General features: G+C 34.1%; 1 protein-coding gene across 1 annotated transcript; it reads right to left on the bottom strand.

Moving 5' to 3' along the window:
• Positions 1–73: 73 nt before the first annotated feature.
• On the bottom strand, positions 74–17,323 carry pgm2l1 (phosphoglucomutase 2-like 1). Its single transcript, XM_060888703.1, has 14 exons — positions 17,049–17,323; positions 14,714–14,881; positions 12,808–12,914; positions 6,845–6,929; positions 6,657–6,740; positions 6,257–6,450; positions 5,988–6,177; positions 5,545–5,642; positions 5,011–5,191; positions 4,417–4,510; positions 2,959–3,088; positions 2,619–2,808; positions 1,625–1,758; positions 74–1,495 (listed from the first exon to the last, which is right to left on the bottom strand). The coding sequence occupies exons 1-14, from the start codon at positions 17,148–17,150 to the stop codon at positions 1,393–1,395; spliced, it is 1,860 nt and encodes a 619-aa protein (XP_060744686.1). The 5' UTR covers positions 17,151–17,323; the 3' UTR covers positions 74–1,392.
• Positions 17,324–18,148: the final 825 nt, after the last annotated feature.

Genomic DNA, 18,148 nt, shown 5'->3' on the forward strand with positions numbered 1-18,148 from the left:
AAAATGTCCTTCTACAGGCTTTGTAATATACTTTACAGATAAAAATATATAAAAATCTATTCTTTGACTGCAGTTTGATTTGGATATTTTCTTTAATTCAATACATCACACTTAATTGGTAAATAAAACAATGTAATATATTAAATATAGCTGGAGTATCACCACAAATAAATAATTATTTTGTACTCATCAATAATATTGATAAAGTTGTAAGGAAAATGTTCTTTTTTGGTGATTTACTTAAAACAATAGGTTCTTTGCTCCACTTTACAATGGCAAAATTACATGCTTCTGCCCATATGTATAAAGTGAAGAAAACACAAAATAAATATTCAGTCTTTCAACATTTCTTGGCAGTATTTATACATTGCTTTAAAAAAAATAGATATCTATAGTGCAAGCTGAATACTACATAAAGAATTCAGGAAACTGAAAGCAGCAGTAGTCTTCCTGCCTTATAAACTACTGAGCAAGTCACTTGTATGCAAACCTCAAGTCCCATTTCAAATGATCATCCAATTGCTAAAATTCATTCCTTCATGGGTGATTTAGGGGGTCTTCCATTTTCTGAATTGTGTAGGGACCGAGTCTGCACACCTAGTCTTCTACAAAATTGTCCCTATCCAAGAATTATTAATGACACCAAAATGTATGGAAAATGAGCAAACTTTGACCATGCATTCTATCACAACTGGCACTGATTTTTCCAAACCATTGGTGCACACAGAGGTATGTAGTGCCTGACTAGAATGAAATACACTACATTGGATAATGTTTGCAATCAAAATCTACACTCTTCATGTATTTAGTACTGGATAAAAACTGTTAACTTAAGCATCACTGAATTAAAAATTATATAGTTAATCCTAGATGTTTTCATTAAAACATCTGCCCCATCTATAAAGCAGCAAAGCAGAGTAGTGCCACTTTATTTATTGTCGTAGTAGCATGTTAGCCAGTTAAGACGTAATGTACCCCTGTGCAGAATCTGTTTTTAATTTCAGTGAAAGGAACCAAGTTGTGAATAAATAACCCAGGTTGTTATCACAACCACAGTTACATCACATCATAATACAGAAAAACATTTCATTTCAGGCCAAATGAATTGTTGGTTTCTTATAATTAACTAAAATGTTATGACAGGGATAAAGCCTTGTGGTTTACTGAACAAAGACACATTTAAACATAATGACAATATAACCGTTAAATTACATAAATCATAATAGCAGAAACAACCATGCTTGTTGACTGTTTCAACTAAGACCCAAGACCTTTACAACAATAAAATAAAGCTGAAAATCGTTTTATATTAAGAGAAGATTCCAGGCATTGAAATAATATGCCTGGCCAATTGCTCCTACATACTACTACATAGCTAGTATAGCTACATAGCTAGACTGATCTGAGGATCAGATTGTTCTTCTCAGGCTCCAGATACTCCTCCAGCAGAGCAGAGGTCACATTTGCTAACTCTTCTTCAAGACTTGAGATATCTCTGTGGGAATAAAAAAAAAGCCTTTAGTTCTCTGTTCAGAGCTGCTTACTGAACATACAATATTTGTATCCAAAATATCACTCAAATCCCCTCCGTGCGCACAGCCTGAGAGGACCCTTATAAACTTACCTTTTTCCAGGTGGTGCACAGAACTCTGTATAGTACTTGATCTTGGGCTCTGTCCCACTAGTCCTAAGGGTGGCAACGATACCATTCTGAAATGTGAATGTCACCATTTGGCTGTTTTTGGATACAGGTAGGACCTGAGCAAAGAGGACATACCAACACAGATCACTTATTATTACTTAGTATCATTGTTTTCACCCGAAAAATCATCACAGATTTAAGGTGGCAGGAGTTGGCAATAGTTCTCATCACCAGTCCTAGAAACACAATAATCTGGTCAATGTGATGTTTTCCTACTCCAAAAAAAAAAAAAAAAAAAAAACCACATTAAAAATGAAGCAGCACTTTATACTGGTACTTGTACTTTTTAGCATGTACTTTTATTAAACCAGGGTGTTTTCATATTTTCTAAAACTACCAAATGCTTTAATACTTCAATAAAAAACTGCATTGAATCATGGAATCACTACTTGGGCAAAATTAATTATTGCAAATAGAGCGATTTAAAGTACCATATACAGATGTTGAATAAACATCTAGATAACAACAACACTAAAATACCAGGTATATTATCTTAATGTATGTAAGAGAGTAGCAAACAGATGGATGACCAAATAAAGGCTGCAAGGCACCTTGGTAAAGATACTTTAAATTTATTCAGAGGGTGTCTAACATTTCACTGCAAAATCTAGAAACAAATGTTTAATTAGATTGTGATTTGTGACAGCCATAGCATACGACTTTTATAGTAATGAACCATTAAGTGAGGCCTTGTGCGGAAGGGGCAGAGTCATCCTGACACAGACCCATTTCCAATTAACTTTTGCTTTGATTTGCAACAACGACTGCCTCTCACTGTTGGATAATTTCGTCAAAGCAGACTGAACAAAGAAGAATATCTTGTCTATATAATTTCATTTCCAGGAAATATTACACCCTATAATATATCAAACATCTATAAAATAAAAAAAATCAAATCAAGACAGATGATGCATACACATTTTTTGTCAGGTTGGCTGCTGTCAAAACCTGTAGTCACATCTCTGATATGTGCAATGGTGTATCCACCACACTTCTTCGGGTAAACTGCCTCTCCTTCAAAGTTGCGTAAACGATAAAATATTCTCTTGACAGTTGGGGCATCATTGCAGATAACATAAGAAGTTCTTGAAATGTGGTAACCATAACTGTAGCAAAAACAGTGAAAGAAATAGTACAAAAACAACATGAATAAATCTTCCATGTAAACATCAGGCTTAGAGAATATTTCATTGTTAAATTGTTTGATTATTCAAGAACCAAGTTTGATAGAATATTGCTGATAATGCAAGACTCACGTTTCATAGATGTTTAGAAGTTGTTGTTTAAGTGTTACATTTTTTGTATGCAGATACACTGCCATCTCAGCAACAACTACAGCAGCACTAACTCCATCCTTGTCAGGGACCATTCTCCCACACAGAAAGCCTGGTGCAACACAAGCACAGCTAATAACCACAAATTTATCAAGCTACAAAAACTGCTTGGACAGCTTGAAAAGACAATAATGATGAGAGTTAAGAAGCAAAAAAATTCAAAATAAATAAATATTTCCCTACACCTAGCTAAAGGCATTCAAACTCAATTTTACACGTTTCATTTTACCATATATTTCCTCTGCTAAATATATTAGGGTATCAAACAGGCTACACAATTTCTATAAGAGGCAAAAGTTTTACAATCAGATTTTCCGTGGGTCAAATGTTACATACACTTTGTTAGTATTTTGTGGAATTTTCTTTTAATTTACTAAACTTGAATCAAATATTTAAGGCAAACCTTGAAAAAGCTTGCCATTAAAAAAAAAAAAAAAAAAAAAAAAAAAAAAAAAAAAAAAAACTTTGCCATTATTTTTTCCATTGTACCACTAGATGCCAGCACTGAACTAATAATTCTTCACCTAGCAATTCTTATATTATAGTAGTTCGTTTTTGCCAGTTACAACAGAAAAGCCTGTAGAATTAAGTTACAAATTACTAGCAGAAAGTCATTATAGTGTCTAATTCTTCAAAGTACCTTTGGTGATTTTTTATCAGCATAGAAATAAACTAAGTAAGAAACTAAGAACCGCATAAGTGGTTCAATACTGACATCTAGTGGTACAACTAGTGGTTAATTCTACATGCTTTGTCAAAGCAGTGACAACATACACAATGGATAGATATAAAAACAAAAGTCTAACGCGCCCGTTAAAACGGCAGGGGGAAAAAAATAAAAGATTTACGATACCTTTTTACACACACAATGTGAAATGGCAACATATGTTAAATATTAAATTGAAAATCAAGTGAAAAACATTCAAGTTTCACTAATTTACTCCAAACTATGTGGCAAATTGTGTTAGGATCTGATTAATCCAGTTCTAAAAGTTAATAATTCAGAATAAGAATTAAGGTTAAGAATAATTCCATTACCAAATACCACCTCCAAACCCAAAAAGGAATGTTTGTTGGAAAAATAGCAGATCACCAAAAGAACATATACCCAATGAGAAGCATAGTTGTGGCAGCATAAAAAAAAGTTTATGGTGCCATTGCACATAATAAATAAATGCGTATACTTCTAAAATTAGCACTTTATTTAGTGCTGTTATTTAGAGATTAAACAAGAAACTGAGAAAACAATACCATGTTTCTGGTGACCCAGTATGCTTTTGATGTTAAACAATTGATAAAGAAATGACATGATCAACTGACATATTGTATACTTCAGGCTTATCATATGAGTATTAGTTAAAAATGTCCATGTCCACTTACCAATGGACTCCTCAAAGGAAAATATGACGTCCTTTCCTGTTTTAGCTAACTCGTGGATTTTATTTCCAATCCATTTGAAGCCAGGTAGAGTTTCCTGAGATCGTGAAACGTCAAACAGGACAAATGGAACAGGACACAGGTAGCCTTTCAATTGACAAGAGTACAAAAACGTAACAAATATGAATAAAATCTATAAAGGTGTATTTTATGTTTTATGATTTTTTTTTAAGAATAAATGCAAACCTATTCAAGTTTTTATTTCTTATACAGCTTTTTACCTTCTTTTATATGCATCAAGCATACTGGAACAGGATTGATGGAACTGACCGTATACTTTATTTACAGTTATATAACTGCAATTATATTTGTATTTTTGGCTGACACCAACACAGAAACTAGCAAAAGTTGATATGATGAGATTGAGTAAGGGATCAAGCCAGGGCATTGCAAAGGTGTTAGCTTTTTATATACATATACTGATGTAAATCTAAGACACCTCAGCTGTGGATGTCACCTATCATACACTGGTATAAGACAACCTGAAGAGTTTTGCACTCTCACTGGTGATCTCCCTCCTTTACAGTTTTAACTAACCTCAAAATGAAAGCCCTCCATCTCTGCCATTGTCTTGAGGATTCTGGAGGAGACTGCTGTGGCCAGCATGTACACACTGCCAACCTCAGCTGGATCTGGGTGAGTCTCCTTCCAGTTTAATAGCATCCACCAACCCAGCAATGCGGCCAACTCATTCCCAGTAAAAAATTTCCAGCCACATCTGCTCACAAAAATATTACTAATTGTAAATATTAGTAGGACACTTTAGGCCATGGGTCTTGATATTCCTAAATACTTAATTGGGAAGAGGAAGATAAGTTTCCAACCCAATCCATCATGACAATGCCCTTGTCCACAAAGTAAAGTTCATTAAAAAATGATTTGACAAATGAGTCAAAGGTCATATGGAGTTTAATTTTTTTGTAATGAATCAAATATTAATACTGGAATATTCATGTTTTTTATAAGGTACCCAAAAAAGTGCTTTATTTACATAAATGTTAGTAGATATTATACATATACATTAGTAGACAAAAGTAACTGTTTGCATGCCTAACAGTAAAAATGACTTACTTGTCACGCTGCTCTGCCACAGCCAGGCGATCAGCATCAGGGTCTGTGGCCAGCACAATCCGGGCTCCCTCTCTCTCAGCCAGTCTAAGAGACAGCTCCTGCAAGATGTGAATAAGAAAGTGCATTATTTCAACATGGAACTGTAGCATGTGCCATAAATACTGAATTTGGGCATAAGGCTCAGTGTAGTAGCATTATAGTTATAGAGTAATAGAACACTGAACATTACAGATTTTCTGATTTTGCTATACATCTATGTTTTTGTATCAAAGAATGTAGAATGAAATCTTTTACAGATGTGGTCAAATGCATGGTTGATGTGGTAAAAAACCTTGTTCAAACTGTAGGGTGAAATTCATGCTTCTGTACATATTTTTGTCCAATGAAACACTTGTTTTGTTTTCAGACCTCATGGTCTTCATGTTTAACTTTGTGGTTCTCACCAAAACTGATTCTCCCTCTTCGGGGTTAGGGCAACTGACAGTAGAAAAGTCTGGATCTGGATTCATCTGCTCTGGTACAGGGATTGGAGGTCGAAAGCCAAATGACCGAAATGCCTCCTGGACATAGGCATGTCCGACTCCATGAAAGGATGAATGTATAAACTTCAAGCTAGACTGTGTGTTGAGCTCTCTAGAACAAAAGAATTACAGCTGTAATCAACTACATGTTCTATACACATTTCTTTTCCAACAGTGGTGTTAGACAGCACCTGTGGAAGCAGAGAGTACTCAGCTCCTCCATGTACCAGCAGCAAACATCTTTCAGTGGATCAGTTCTTAATGAGCTGCTCTTAACCAGGTCTTGATTCCAAGATGCAGCCCAGGGCTCTGCATTTTGTTCTATACAACGTAGTATCTCCTTATCATGTGGCGAAGAAATCTGAGCACCGTTCTCCCAGTATACCTGTAATAAAAAAATTAAAAAAAAACTTATACCCTGTCCTTTGGCATACAGTGTGTGTGTAATATATATATATATATATATATATATATATATATATATATATATATATATACACATATATATAAATAAAACAAACAAGAGTCTAAAATACAAGAGTTTATATTTAACAAGTTTAAAAATCTAATTAAGTAAGGTCCACTACTTACCTTGTATCCATTATCCTCTTTTCTGTTGTGAGATGCAGTTATCATTACACCTGCAGCAGCTCCTAACTTCTTCAGTGCATAGGGCTGTAAAGGTTACATTATTGTTAGAATGTTATATTAAGTAAAACAAAAGGAGTAAACTTTGCACATAATTCAAAACGAAAGTTCATATTAACACATCATCTTACCACAAACGGGGTAGGCACATACGTTGAAAATAGATAAACTGGAACATTCTTACTAAGCATGACTGCTGCAGTCAAACTTGCAAGCCTGCAACCAAAACAGGTGGAAAAATAAGGAAATGTGGGCAGAGCAAATGATCACGTCCATCAACATTGCATGATCACATTTCTAGTGTTTATTTTAGGTGCCTATTGTTGAGTTATTGAATTTTATTCCTGTCTAATATTAACAAATGCTTTTTTTTGTGTGTGCATAAAAACAAGGGTTGACAAGTTAATGCTCACAACACCAGTTGGGGATCAAAACAAACAGTAATAGTAGCATAAAGTGTTCTTTATTGCTTTGCTGCCTAAAAAGAAGACTTCTGCAGTGTAAAAGATATTCAGAGGCATCACTCACACCCACAGAATCAGTAAACTACAGCTTTGACTATAGCATGATGATAAAGCACTCACACAAAATACAGTCCTGAATAGTTACAGGTTCATTTAAAACCAGCTAAAAATTCTGATAAATTCAACGAGCTGACTTTCCATTTTTTCTGAAGAGATCATCACTTAGTTAATTATTGAACATTGCTTAGGTAATTATTTTAGTAATAATAAGAAACTGCAGAGATAAACTATAAAAATATATTTGAAAGACATCATAAACATACAGGTGAAGTCAGACATTTACATACACCTTAGCCAAATACATTTAAACTCGTTTTTTCACAATTCCTAAAAGTTAATGGTAATTTAAAATATTCCCCTTCTATCGTCAATTAGGATCATTTTTTTAAAAAAAAAAAAAAAAAAAAAAAAAAAAAAATTTACACTTTATTTTAAAAATGAAAAATGTCAGCATAATAGTAGAGAGAATAATTTATTTCTGCTTTTATTTTGGTTAGTATTTGGTAGCAATGCCAGAAAATTGTTAAACGTGGGTCAAAAAGATTTGGAGCTGTATATGGCTGAAGATCATGGATATAATTACTAGCCATTTTGTGCAGTGTGTTATACACAAAATCTTAAAATAAACTGTAAATTTAATCTGGAGCCAATTTAATGAGACAGGAATAGGAGAAATATGATCCCTTTCTCTGTTCCCATTACCAGTGTGGTTGCTGCACTGCAAGTCATCTGCAACTGAGACACATGGACTGAATCTGGCAGACATACTGGGAATTACAGTAATTCATCAGAGAAGAAATTAGTCCATGGATCACAACTTCAAAGTTGTTACAATTATTTAAAAACTTTAATTTTGCAGTAGATCCAATTTGGAAGCTACACTTTACATCAGGCATTAATATGCCTGACAAATTGGAAAAACACCAAGATTTCTTGAATGACTAAGCAAGTTGTTAGTTAGGAAGTGAATTGAAGTGACTTGTTGGATACATGAGAGTTTAGCAAGAGAACCTCATTTTCATTTGCATTTTGCAAGTCTTGAATTTGGCTAGACATGGAAAACGATTTTCAAATTAACGAGTGGCATCTGGTTTGTTTGGAAGATAAACTTGGAAATCATCTACATAATGACAATGTTTTAGTTTTAAAAAATGAAACTAAAAAATGCATAAAAGGGAAAAACAAGAGGTCACAGAATGAATCCATGTGGAACACCATAAGAAATAGGAGAAGGTGATGAGAAAAAGGACCCACACTCTAAACCCAGATTTTGTGTTAATGAAACATTTTAAGTGGCCATTACATATTCTTTGTCGTTTTTTAAAAGAACGTTGTCACTACTAATTCAAATTAGTTGTTTGCACTATTCAGATGAAATATTGAGTGCAATGATCATGTTAAGCAGAGACAACTTGGTATGTTACGCTTCTGTAAGGGAGGGGAGGGGCCTGAAACAGGTCGTGACAATGCTGTCCGGTCCTCGGCGTGTAAACCGTGTATTTTTTAAAGCACTTTGAAACTGTGAGTGTAAATAGTCTAATAAATAGAAATCTTTCTGACAATAAATGATTACCCTAAAACTGATGTTAGTTAAATGTTAATAAATTAACTTGGTGTAAATGTGACGATCGATGCTAGTTTTTTTCTCATTTTCTGTCCGTTCACAGTAACATGAGCTATTTCTGTCAGGTCACATTTAATAACATTAGCCAGTGTTATATGTTCCCAGTAACAACTTTTGAATTTCGCTGGCATAAGATTTTTTTTGTTGGTTCATATAAGCGTGGATGCATGTACGTACACGTCCTTGTCGCTAACGGTAGCATATGTCTCAGGTGTATTTTTCGTTGGTTTATAGAAGCATGTATAAGTTATGCATGCACGTTACATGTGCTTGCCGCTAACGCTAGCATATGTCTCTGGTGTATTAAAATAACCATTCAAAAACATGTTTTTTAAAGTTTCTTTTGAAACTTTTAATTTTTGTTTGTTTGTAGTAGCAACCTAAACTGTAAAAGATCATTAACATTTTACAGTGAGTGACTTGCTAATCTAAACGTTTTCTTATGCTCTGTTTTCACAGGTTCTTTTTGTAAGTTTTAAGTTTTGTGAATTTACAATTTCATTTTCACAAAGGAATTGAACAGATTCTTGTTCGTATTCTGTAGTAAGTGATCTAAAGTTTACCATTGTTCTGCTCTAAACGTGTACTGGATGTTAAAAATTGCAAATCGTTCCTCTGTTGATACAAGTTAAGTTTTTACAGTTTTTCTCAACTGCTTTCAGTCATTTCTTACAACAGAACTGCATTTCTCAAAACTACTCTTTCTACCGTCAGATCCTGTTGCCAGTTTTTCACATCATATCAGCAATGTCTTCTTGTTTTCATCAAATTGCAATTGCTTTTGGACAACATGCAAATGGTTCTGTACATCTGTCAGGTGCTTTTGTCAGCTGGTCGAAGGGTGCAGCCAAATGTTGGAAGAACAACGTTATCCATGCATACCGTATTCTTAGTTATTTACTGTATGAATCAAAATCCTGTGATCCTTATACTACTATAATTTACAGTATATTTTCTCCTGTAGGACTGCAAGACAACCTCGCAGGGGTGGCAGAGGGCCCCTTTTCACACCTCAGCAGGAGGAAGCTATTTGCAACATGGTTATGTCTAACAATGCTAAGGGAGATACAAAGTGCTATTGTTGAAGACGACGATATCTTTGAAAATATACAATCTGTGAGCATTTCAGCTATAGACAGGGTCTTGAAAAGACATGTAATCACCATGAAGTAGCTGTACAATGTACCCTTTGAAAGAAATGCTGACAGAGTGAAAGAGCTACGACTCTAGTTTGTACAGGTATGTTGTATACCCACTATACAGTAAGAGTAACTTCTACACATTTAATATTGGTGGAACTTCATAGATCTTTACATTTGATGTAGCTGTAAACAATGAAGACAAATACTGTAATTTATGCACACTGTTTTTTCTGGTATATAGCTAATAATGGAAATGGAATCAAGAGAACCATCCACTTCATATATTTCAGACCAAGGTGTGCTAGCTCATATTCCTATTATGGGACCGTACAACACACAGCATCTCCTAACATTCTTAGACAATCTCTATAGAAATGTCATTCCTGAAGATGAGAGGGACCTCAAACAAGATGATCTACCAAAGTATGTAGTAATTTGTGACAATGTCAGTTTCCATCACTCTGACATCAGGCAGTGGTTTGTCCACCACCACAGGATGCTGATTGAATTCCTTCCACCCTACTCCCCGTTCCTGAACCCAATTGAAGAGTTTTTCTTGGCTTGGAGGTGGAAGGTTTATGATCATCAGCCACATACGCGGATGACACTGCTGGCTGCCATGGATGCAGCATGTGAGGACATCTCAGCAGATGCATGCAGAGGCTGGATTAAGCACTCAAGAAGATTCTTTCCACCGTGCATAGCAAGGGAAAATATATGTTGTGATGTGGATAAGAATCTGTGGCACACAGGACCAACATGACGCATAGGAAAACTGCCATGTAATTTCACCTTTACCTTCTGTTGTACATGTATATTTTTTCCCACTTTCCCACTTTTTCAGGTTTCCATTTGTCGTTAAATAGCCTATGTGTAGTTTCCTTTGTTTTCTGTATGTATGTACCATTATTGACAGTACAGTAAAAATGTGAATACAGTCTGATCTTTTGTTTTGATTCTTCCATATACTGTTACGTGGGTCGATGTTGATTGGTTAGATGAGGTTAGATGGAATAAATCAAAAAAATTATCTATTCATACCATGTAAATTACTGTAACACCTGGTTGATGCACAATGGTTTGCAAGAGTAACTTCTTTTTTTACCGGAGGGACACTGTAAATTGACACACACCAGTACGGTAATTTAGTGGTTTCTAGTCATCAAAACCTGACTTGAGTATAATTTAAATACTGACAACATGACTAATAATTTTGTCTGTCATGTTCACATTGTTGAAAAAAATAACATGGGATTCTGCTACCTCTGACACAATGATTGATGAAAAAAACACGCTTTTGCACAATAGACAAAGCATTTTGAGCAGGTGACGCGTATTTTCCGGTTATCCACTATGTTGTGCAGTTTGTACGTGTTGTTTTGAGAAATGCACTTGGACATCTGCAAACTTCAATTCTGATCTGAGAAATGACTGAAAGCAGTTGAGAAAAACTGTAATTAATTTTTAAAGTTAGTTTTAGAAACATGGCTCCAGTTTTAATGCTTATCCTGTTTAATGCCTATTGGCATATTTTTGAATACTGTGTGTTCGTGTTCCTCTAAACATTTTTCAATTGTTAACTACCATCAGGGCTAAGCTAGCATCAGAAGCCATGCCTGTTTTTTGTTCTCAAGATGCACAGTGTGAATCTTTGAACAGATTCTTGTTCCGATTGTCTAGTCACTGCAGTAAGTGCTCTTAACATTTACCAGTGTTCTGCGCTTATACTTATTGCTCTATTGATATGAGTTAACAGTTGTCAACTCAAACATTGTCACCAGTGCATGCAGGAGTGTGTGCATGTGCTCTTTTCCCTTTATTTTTATCCAGTTTAATGCTTTATTGTTGAATAATGTATTTTCCTCTAAACACTGTATTGTTAACATTGTGAATTTTTACATTGCAGTGTTACCTGTTTTTTGTCAACAATAAAAAAATGAAATGGTGTTATTGTTTAATTTCTTATTAAATTAATACATAAAATCTCATTTAAGTAGTATAATTTAAATAAAACATTGCTTAAATATAACAGTTATTTCTACTTCTAAATCATTTGTTCAACTTAATAGTTATTTTATAAAACATATGCTCAAAAATATTAGTAATGTGAATTAATGAATTTCAGGACTACTAATGTAAACTTGATTTGTCTATCGCATGACTTGAGATTCTATGTTCAAATAACTTGTTTAGTTTTATCCTGTGTAAAAATAAATGGTTTAGTGCAACGGGTTTCCTCGCTAATTTCTAGTAATGTCAACTAATTCGGGTAAGAGTACACAACAGAAAAAGTCCTACCATTTATATAGTACCTAAAGCACTGCAATGCCAGGTCTTTTACAAAAACTACACACTTAAGGTGTTTTAAGATTGTCTCATTATCAATTGCATCAAACACTGCACTTAGATCGAATATCAAGAGAGCAGATGACCCAGAGTCAACAAATAACAAAATGAGTAGAATGCAAAGCTCTAAAACCTGGCTGAAATTTAGAGACACCATGTGTGAAAATAGGTCTTAAAGAACACAAGGTACATCTTCAATTAATTCCAATTGCAAATGAGAAGCTAACTGGCTAATTGCCTAATGGCTTGAGATAATTTTGTCTACATATATTGCCTGTAAACATCTGACTTCAATTCTGTAACACACATGCATGTAATTAAATTTAGTTTCTAAAACTTAAACAATTCTTGATTACTGTTCTTGATTTACTGTTTTATCAATAAATCAATCAAGAAAATCTTTCAAGTGAAAATATTATGAAATGAATGTGTTATGAATGCATAGCTTAGTTTCCTACCGTTCACTGGTGCAGCCACTACACAATTGTGCTCGTGTGTCATATCCAACCACCAAACCTCTGGTCCTCAGGTCAGGAAAACATTTAGTCAAGTATACATACATCCCCTATAATGAAACCACGGGTGGTTATTGGCATACAATACTGATTTAGAGAACACTTACATTCAGACTACATCTTGTAGTCTTTCCAACACGTTTTCCACATTTTGAAAAGACAACAGTGCAATCTAGTAATCAAACAGAACAAACAACAGTAACTCCTCCAGTTCATCAGAAATTATAGAACACAGCACAAGGAGTCTTTAAAAGAAAAATATACAATGAAGATCAGTTCAATAAGCTGCAAATAGCAAATTTTCTAAAGCTTTTTTAATTTGAAGATTCCAATCATTCTGGAAGATTCTATATGTTGATCTATATATCGTCGCTGTCGGGCGGAAACCTCGTATGTCCAAATTTGGTCAATTTCATATTTTTTCACATATCGATACTATTGGTCAGTCCCCACGTGGGTCTGTTATTTTTACAAGTTATTAACCAATATAAAGTCTTGAAAATAGCTTGAACGCAAATCTCTTAACTCCATTGGACACTTCAACTGTCTGAGAAATCTCGTAACTCCACCTCTTCTTCACTCCGCGGGAGAGCTGCGCGGCATATTTCTCCTCAAGATTAAGAGTTGCAACGAATCAACACGTCTTAAAGTGATATCTAAAGCGATTTTCATGGGGCTCAAAGAAAAAAAAATATTGACCCCCTCTAGTTCTGATGCTCGTCTGAGGACAGGAACTTAGCGCAAGACAATCCACTGCAACGCGGACTAAACCCTGTGCATTGCAGATAAGACAGGATTGTATCTTACAATGTCAAGGCAAACCGTTATGTTCAACCGTCATGCTCATCACTTTAAGCAAGCTGGCTGGCTTTTTGCCTCGTTATTATACGTAAACATGCCGTATAACGTAGTGAAACGATAATTTGAACTTTATTAATTTATTTTTTGGGTGAACTATACCTTTAACTATGATTTTATCTATGTTTATCTGTGTTATTGATGTATTTTAAATATCTATTTATTACTGCTTATTATACATGTTCATTGACGTTTTAAAATGTTTTTTATAATATAATATTTGAATGAAATTGAATGTTTTGGATACCACTATTAAATTATTGTTTTTATTATTATTATTTTACTGACTTTAAGTCAGCCTACTTATAGACAATGCCTCTCTTGGCACTGTGCATGTAAAACATGCTAACAAGTGAAAATAGTTAGGTTAGATACATTTGAGTAGGTCTGTTTGGTTAAAAATCGATAGCTGTAATGCTTCTGTGCAGAAAGAAACCTGTGAGCCACGAAGGTAAGTTTGCGAGCAGATTAGACTAATTTCCACCTATTAGACAGCCTAATCAGCTTATCGTGTTTTGTATTGCATCACTTATAGCTCTTAAACCTTTAAAATAGAGTTTAGGAAGATGTATGTAACTACAGTCATTAGCTTTGGTTAACTATTGAAGCCTTTTCTCTTGTCAAAAGGCTCAACGTGACCGCAGACTTTATTGAACACTGCTGGCAGCAGCGACGTCTGTGTCCGTACCATTCTTATCAATGACATCATAATCTCGAATCTCCCTGCTCCCAAGTCATAAAGCTTGTATCTCCGATAAAATGTGACTTTGGGAAAATGTTGTGTTAATGTTGGTACACAACAGTATATGATAGCAATATAAGGTATAATAACAACTTTAACGATACAATGTTTAATAACTCAAAAAAATACAGCGACGATATGTGAGATTCTATATGTTCCATATGTATATAAAAAGATGTATTATATATAAATCTTAAGGAAATGTATAATATATTTTATAAATTGCATATTATATATATAAAAATGAACCTGTGTTGACTGGATGATAGTGAGATCATTGACACAGGAAAATCCGGCTCCCATAGCTGCTCTTAGTCCAGCAGTTCCAAAAGTCATCCGTGAGCACAGCCTCCTCCTGAGTTCCTCTACACGGGTTTCCTGCACCAGGTTTTGAATCTGTGCCCGTGTTGCTGCATTCTAACATTTAAAAAAAAGAAAAGAAAAAAAAACACATATATAGCATTTCACAGTAGCGTCATCACTGAACTTATTTCACCTAGTAGCTGTTTACATTTCTTCAGTCATACAGTGGATTACTTTTGTTTATTGAAAGGCTTCCTAAACTCTGTCTGCTTTTTGCAGAATGGCAGTAATGCCTAGACTGTGCAGACTGTAAAATAAAATAAAAAAAATACATGCTAAATAATAACCCGTATACAGATAGATAGATAGATAGATAGATAGATAGAGAGAGAGAGAGAGAGAGAGAGAGAGAGAGAATGAATCAAAAGAAACAGGAACTGAAGAGTTAGAAATCATTCTCTTTTCCTGTAGCTGTTTAATCTTTAATCACCCTATGAATTTGACTAGGTTATGTGAATATTTGGACTGCACAAGCTGGATTCAGGATTCTAACAATCTAGCTAACTAACAATCTAGCAGATGAAGAGTTTTCTTTAGAACATGTTTAACATATGTGAGCTAATGCAACTAAATATAACATAATAAATACGAGTAGTACAGGTCATTATATACTCCTGTGTCCTTACACAAAGCACTTCTGTTTAAATTTCACTTTACACACAACCCCACAGAAGACACATGACATTCTGCGGCTGATTCCACCTTTCAGAGAGCTGCATTGCATGTCTCATCATATGTCTGGGTGGCATCATGGCTGCTTTTTTGTACTGACACATGTATAGGGTGTGTTACACAAGGCTTGTAACATGAGGACAACATGCAAACAGTGTTGATAACAATTGAAGCAAATATATTTTATGTATTCATCCTGGTGGGAACATGATGTGCTTACTTAGATTTGACAATGTTTGTTTCCCTTTCAGGTCAATAACAGATGAAAATGCCTTTTGTCATATGATGCACAAGTTAATTTCAAGTTTTATTTAGCATCTCTGAACTTTTATAACAGTAATACACTTTTAAGAACAGTATCGGAAAAACTAAATCCCCCTAAAGCTTGTATATTCACCACAGAACAAACAAAACTATCAAAATATTAGAATATCAGTGCAAGACACAGATCATTAAGACATCTTGTCTATAATCTCAGCTAATCCATGTGTCCAGTAGGTTTAAGAAAATATTCAATTAATCCTCACATATTGAAACATGGTGGCAGATGTAGAAACACTTCAAAAATGTAAATGTGACATTTCAAATAGACAGTGTAAATGATATGTGCAGGTATTTAACAAGATACATTTTAATGGGTATTCACGGAATACCATCTACACAAGATTCAGAGACATTCACCCCTTATCTCTGCACTAAAATTAATTGTCATGAAAAATCTCCTAGACTCGGATGCCGGTGCTGTCAATTCATTAACTTTACTATAAGCATGTGATTGATGACTGGTGAAATGCTATTTTCACAAGAGACCCTTACGTGCTTATAATTTTTAATTACAGTTTGCAATCCTTTATGACCTAGACAAATCCCAAATGCGCTGCTGCAGATGTCCTCCCAGCAGCAGAATTTAGACTGCAGACTGATTTAAATGTCTGGCTCATTTTCAAATGAAAAATAGCCTATTTTCTTTCATTTTGCAATTAGGTGGATATTCAGAAGCAGATCTTTACAGTCCAGTGATCATCTTCCATCATCCGATCAATCGATTTACAGTATCGTATTCAAACGAAGCACAAAGGAAGCCATTGGAATTAAAAAGCAGGGCTTTAGCTGCAGTAATCCAGCAGCTTGTAGCCATATAAAATACTGACCACTGATGAGAAACAACGTCAACACAAAGTGATGCGGTCATATTCTAAATTAGTAAGACTGCCCTTTAGATCTCTATGTGAACTCTGTATGATGTAATTCAATATAAATAATATACCTTTCAGTACAATACAGAAAAGTGCTGTAGACTGCACTGTTTAAGAACAAATCAGTCTTTGTAAATCTAGAATTTATTCTTATTTTACTGCTATATTGTGTGTGCTATCAAATGCACTTACATATAAATATATACCAACCATGCTGTGTTAACTCTATATAATTGAATATAAATCTTCCTGAAGTTTCTCACCTTAACTCACTATGAGGTGTATAGATGTAGATAACAGGACTAAGTCTGACCCTTATCCATAACAGCTTGGGTAACAAAATGAACACTAACCTGATCCCAGCTCATCCACTGATGTACCAGTTTGTCTAAAGTAGCATCACCGGTGCTCATTACACCGTTGGCGTTGGCGTCGAGGTCTGTATTTGACCACATGCTGCAAAAAAAAAACACAATAAAACGCCGAAACGTGTTCTTCCTAATCTCTCTTACGTTGAACTGAACGTTAATTTACCACGTATTAGCACTAGTACAACGACTCGGTTAGGCAAACATTCCGACAGTGGTTTACAAACGAGCTCGAATACGTTAACTGACATTAAATAAATATCCGTCAGCTAGCAGTGCGAGATTCTCGGGGAGTATCGCGAGATTTTAAGAGAAAGTTCCTTCGTTTTCCTTGTCAAGTCCGTTAGAAATAATAATAATAATAATAATAATAATAATAATAATAATAATAATAATAATATTAAATATAAAATATTATTATTATTACTACTACTAATCCTTTTTTTTTTACTTTTATTGCTACTGTAGTAATAATAATATTATAATAATTTGTATTATTTGTTTTTTTTATTTTTACAAATAAAAATAATTTGTATTATTTATGTTTTACTATTATTACTACTAATATGTATTATTAGTATTAAGTATTATAGTATTATATTAGTATAATACTATATGTATTATATGTATTATTATTACTACTAATATGTATTATTATTATTATTATTATTATTATTATTATTATTATTATTATTATTGTTATTATTATTGTTATTATTAGACACTGACAAATAGTAATACACATAAATTAAGTTTAATTTATTAAGTTTAAGTTTATATTGTTTAAGTTTAATTTATAAAATAAGTTTAAACAAAATAAGTTTGACAGGATTTTAATGTTGACATTTGTGGCTATTTTGCATTAAATTCCGATTTGGTGTCTTAGATCCTTTAGACTTACCTGACCAGCTGGTCAATTCAACCATTTTTACTGGTTTGGTTAGAAAATTTGGACACATTTCAAAATCTAGTGACTCAATAATGACTCAAGAATTAGCTTGTATTATTGTGTCACAATCTGTCCAAATACGTGTCTTCAGACCGGTGATAATCAGTGACATACAATGGTGTAAGAAAGTGTTTAC

Source organism: Tachysurus vachellii, chromosome 15, assembly GCF_030014155.1.
Source record: "Tachysurus vachellii isolate PV-2020 chromosome 15, HZAU_Pvac_v1, whole genome shotgun sequence".
NCBI lineage: Eukaryota > Metazoa > Chordata > Actinopteri > Siluriformes > Bagridae > Tachysurus > Tachysurus vachellii.

Excerpts from the sequence above, each read along its gene's own strand:
- pgm2l1 (XM_060888703.1), bottom strand. The coding sequence starts at position 17,150 with ATGTGGTCAAATACAGACCTCGACGCCAACGCCAACGGTGTAATGAGC. Across the intron at positions 6,451-6,656 it reads AAGAGGATAATGGATACAAG|GTATACTGGGAGAACGGTGC; the intron begins GTAAGTAGTGGA and ends TTTTTATTACAG. Across the intron at positions 1,759-2,618 it reads GCCAACCTGACAAAAAATGT|GTCCTACCTGTATCCAAAAA; the intron begins GTATGCATCATC and ends CTCTTTGCTCAG.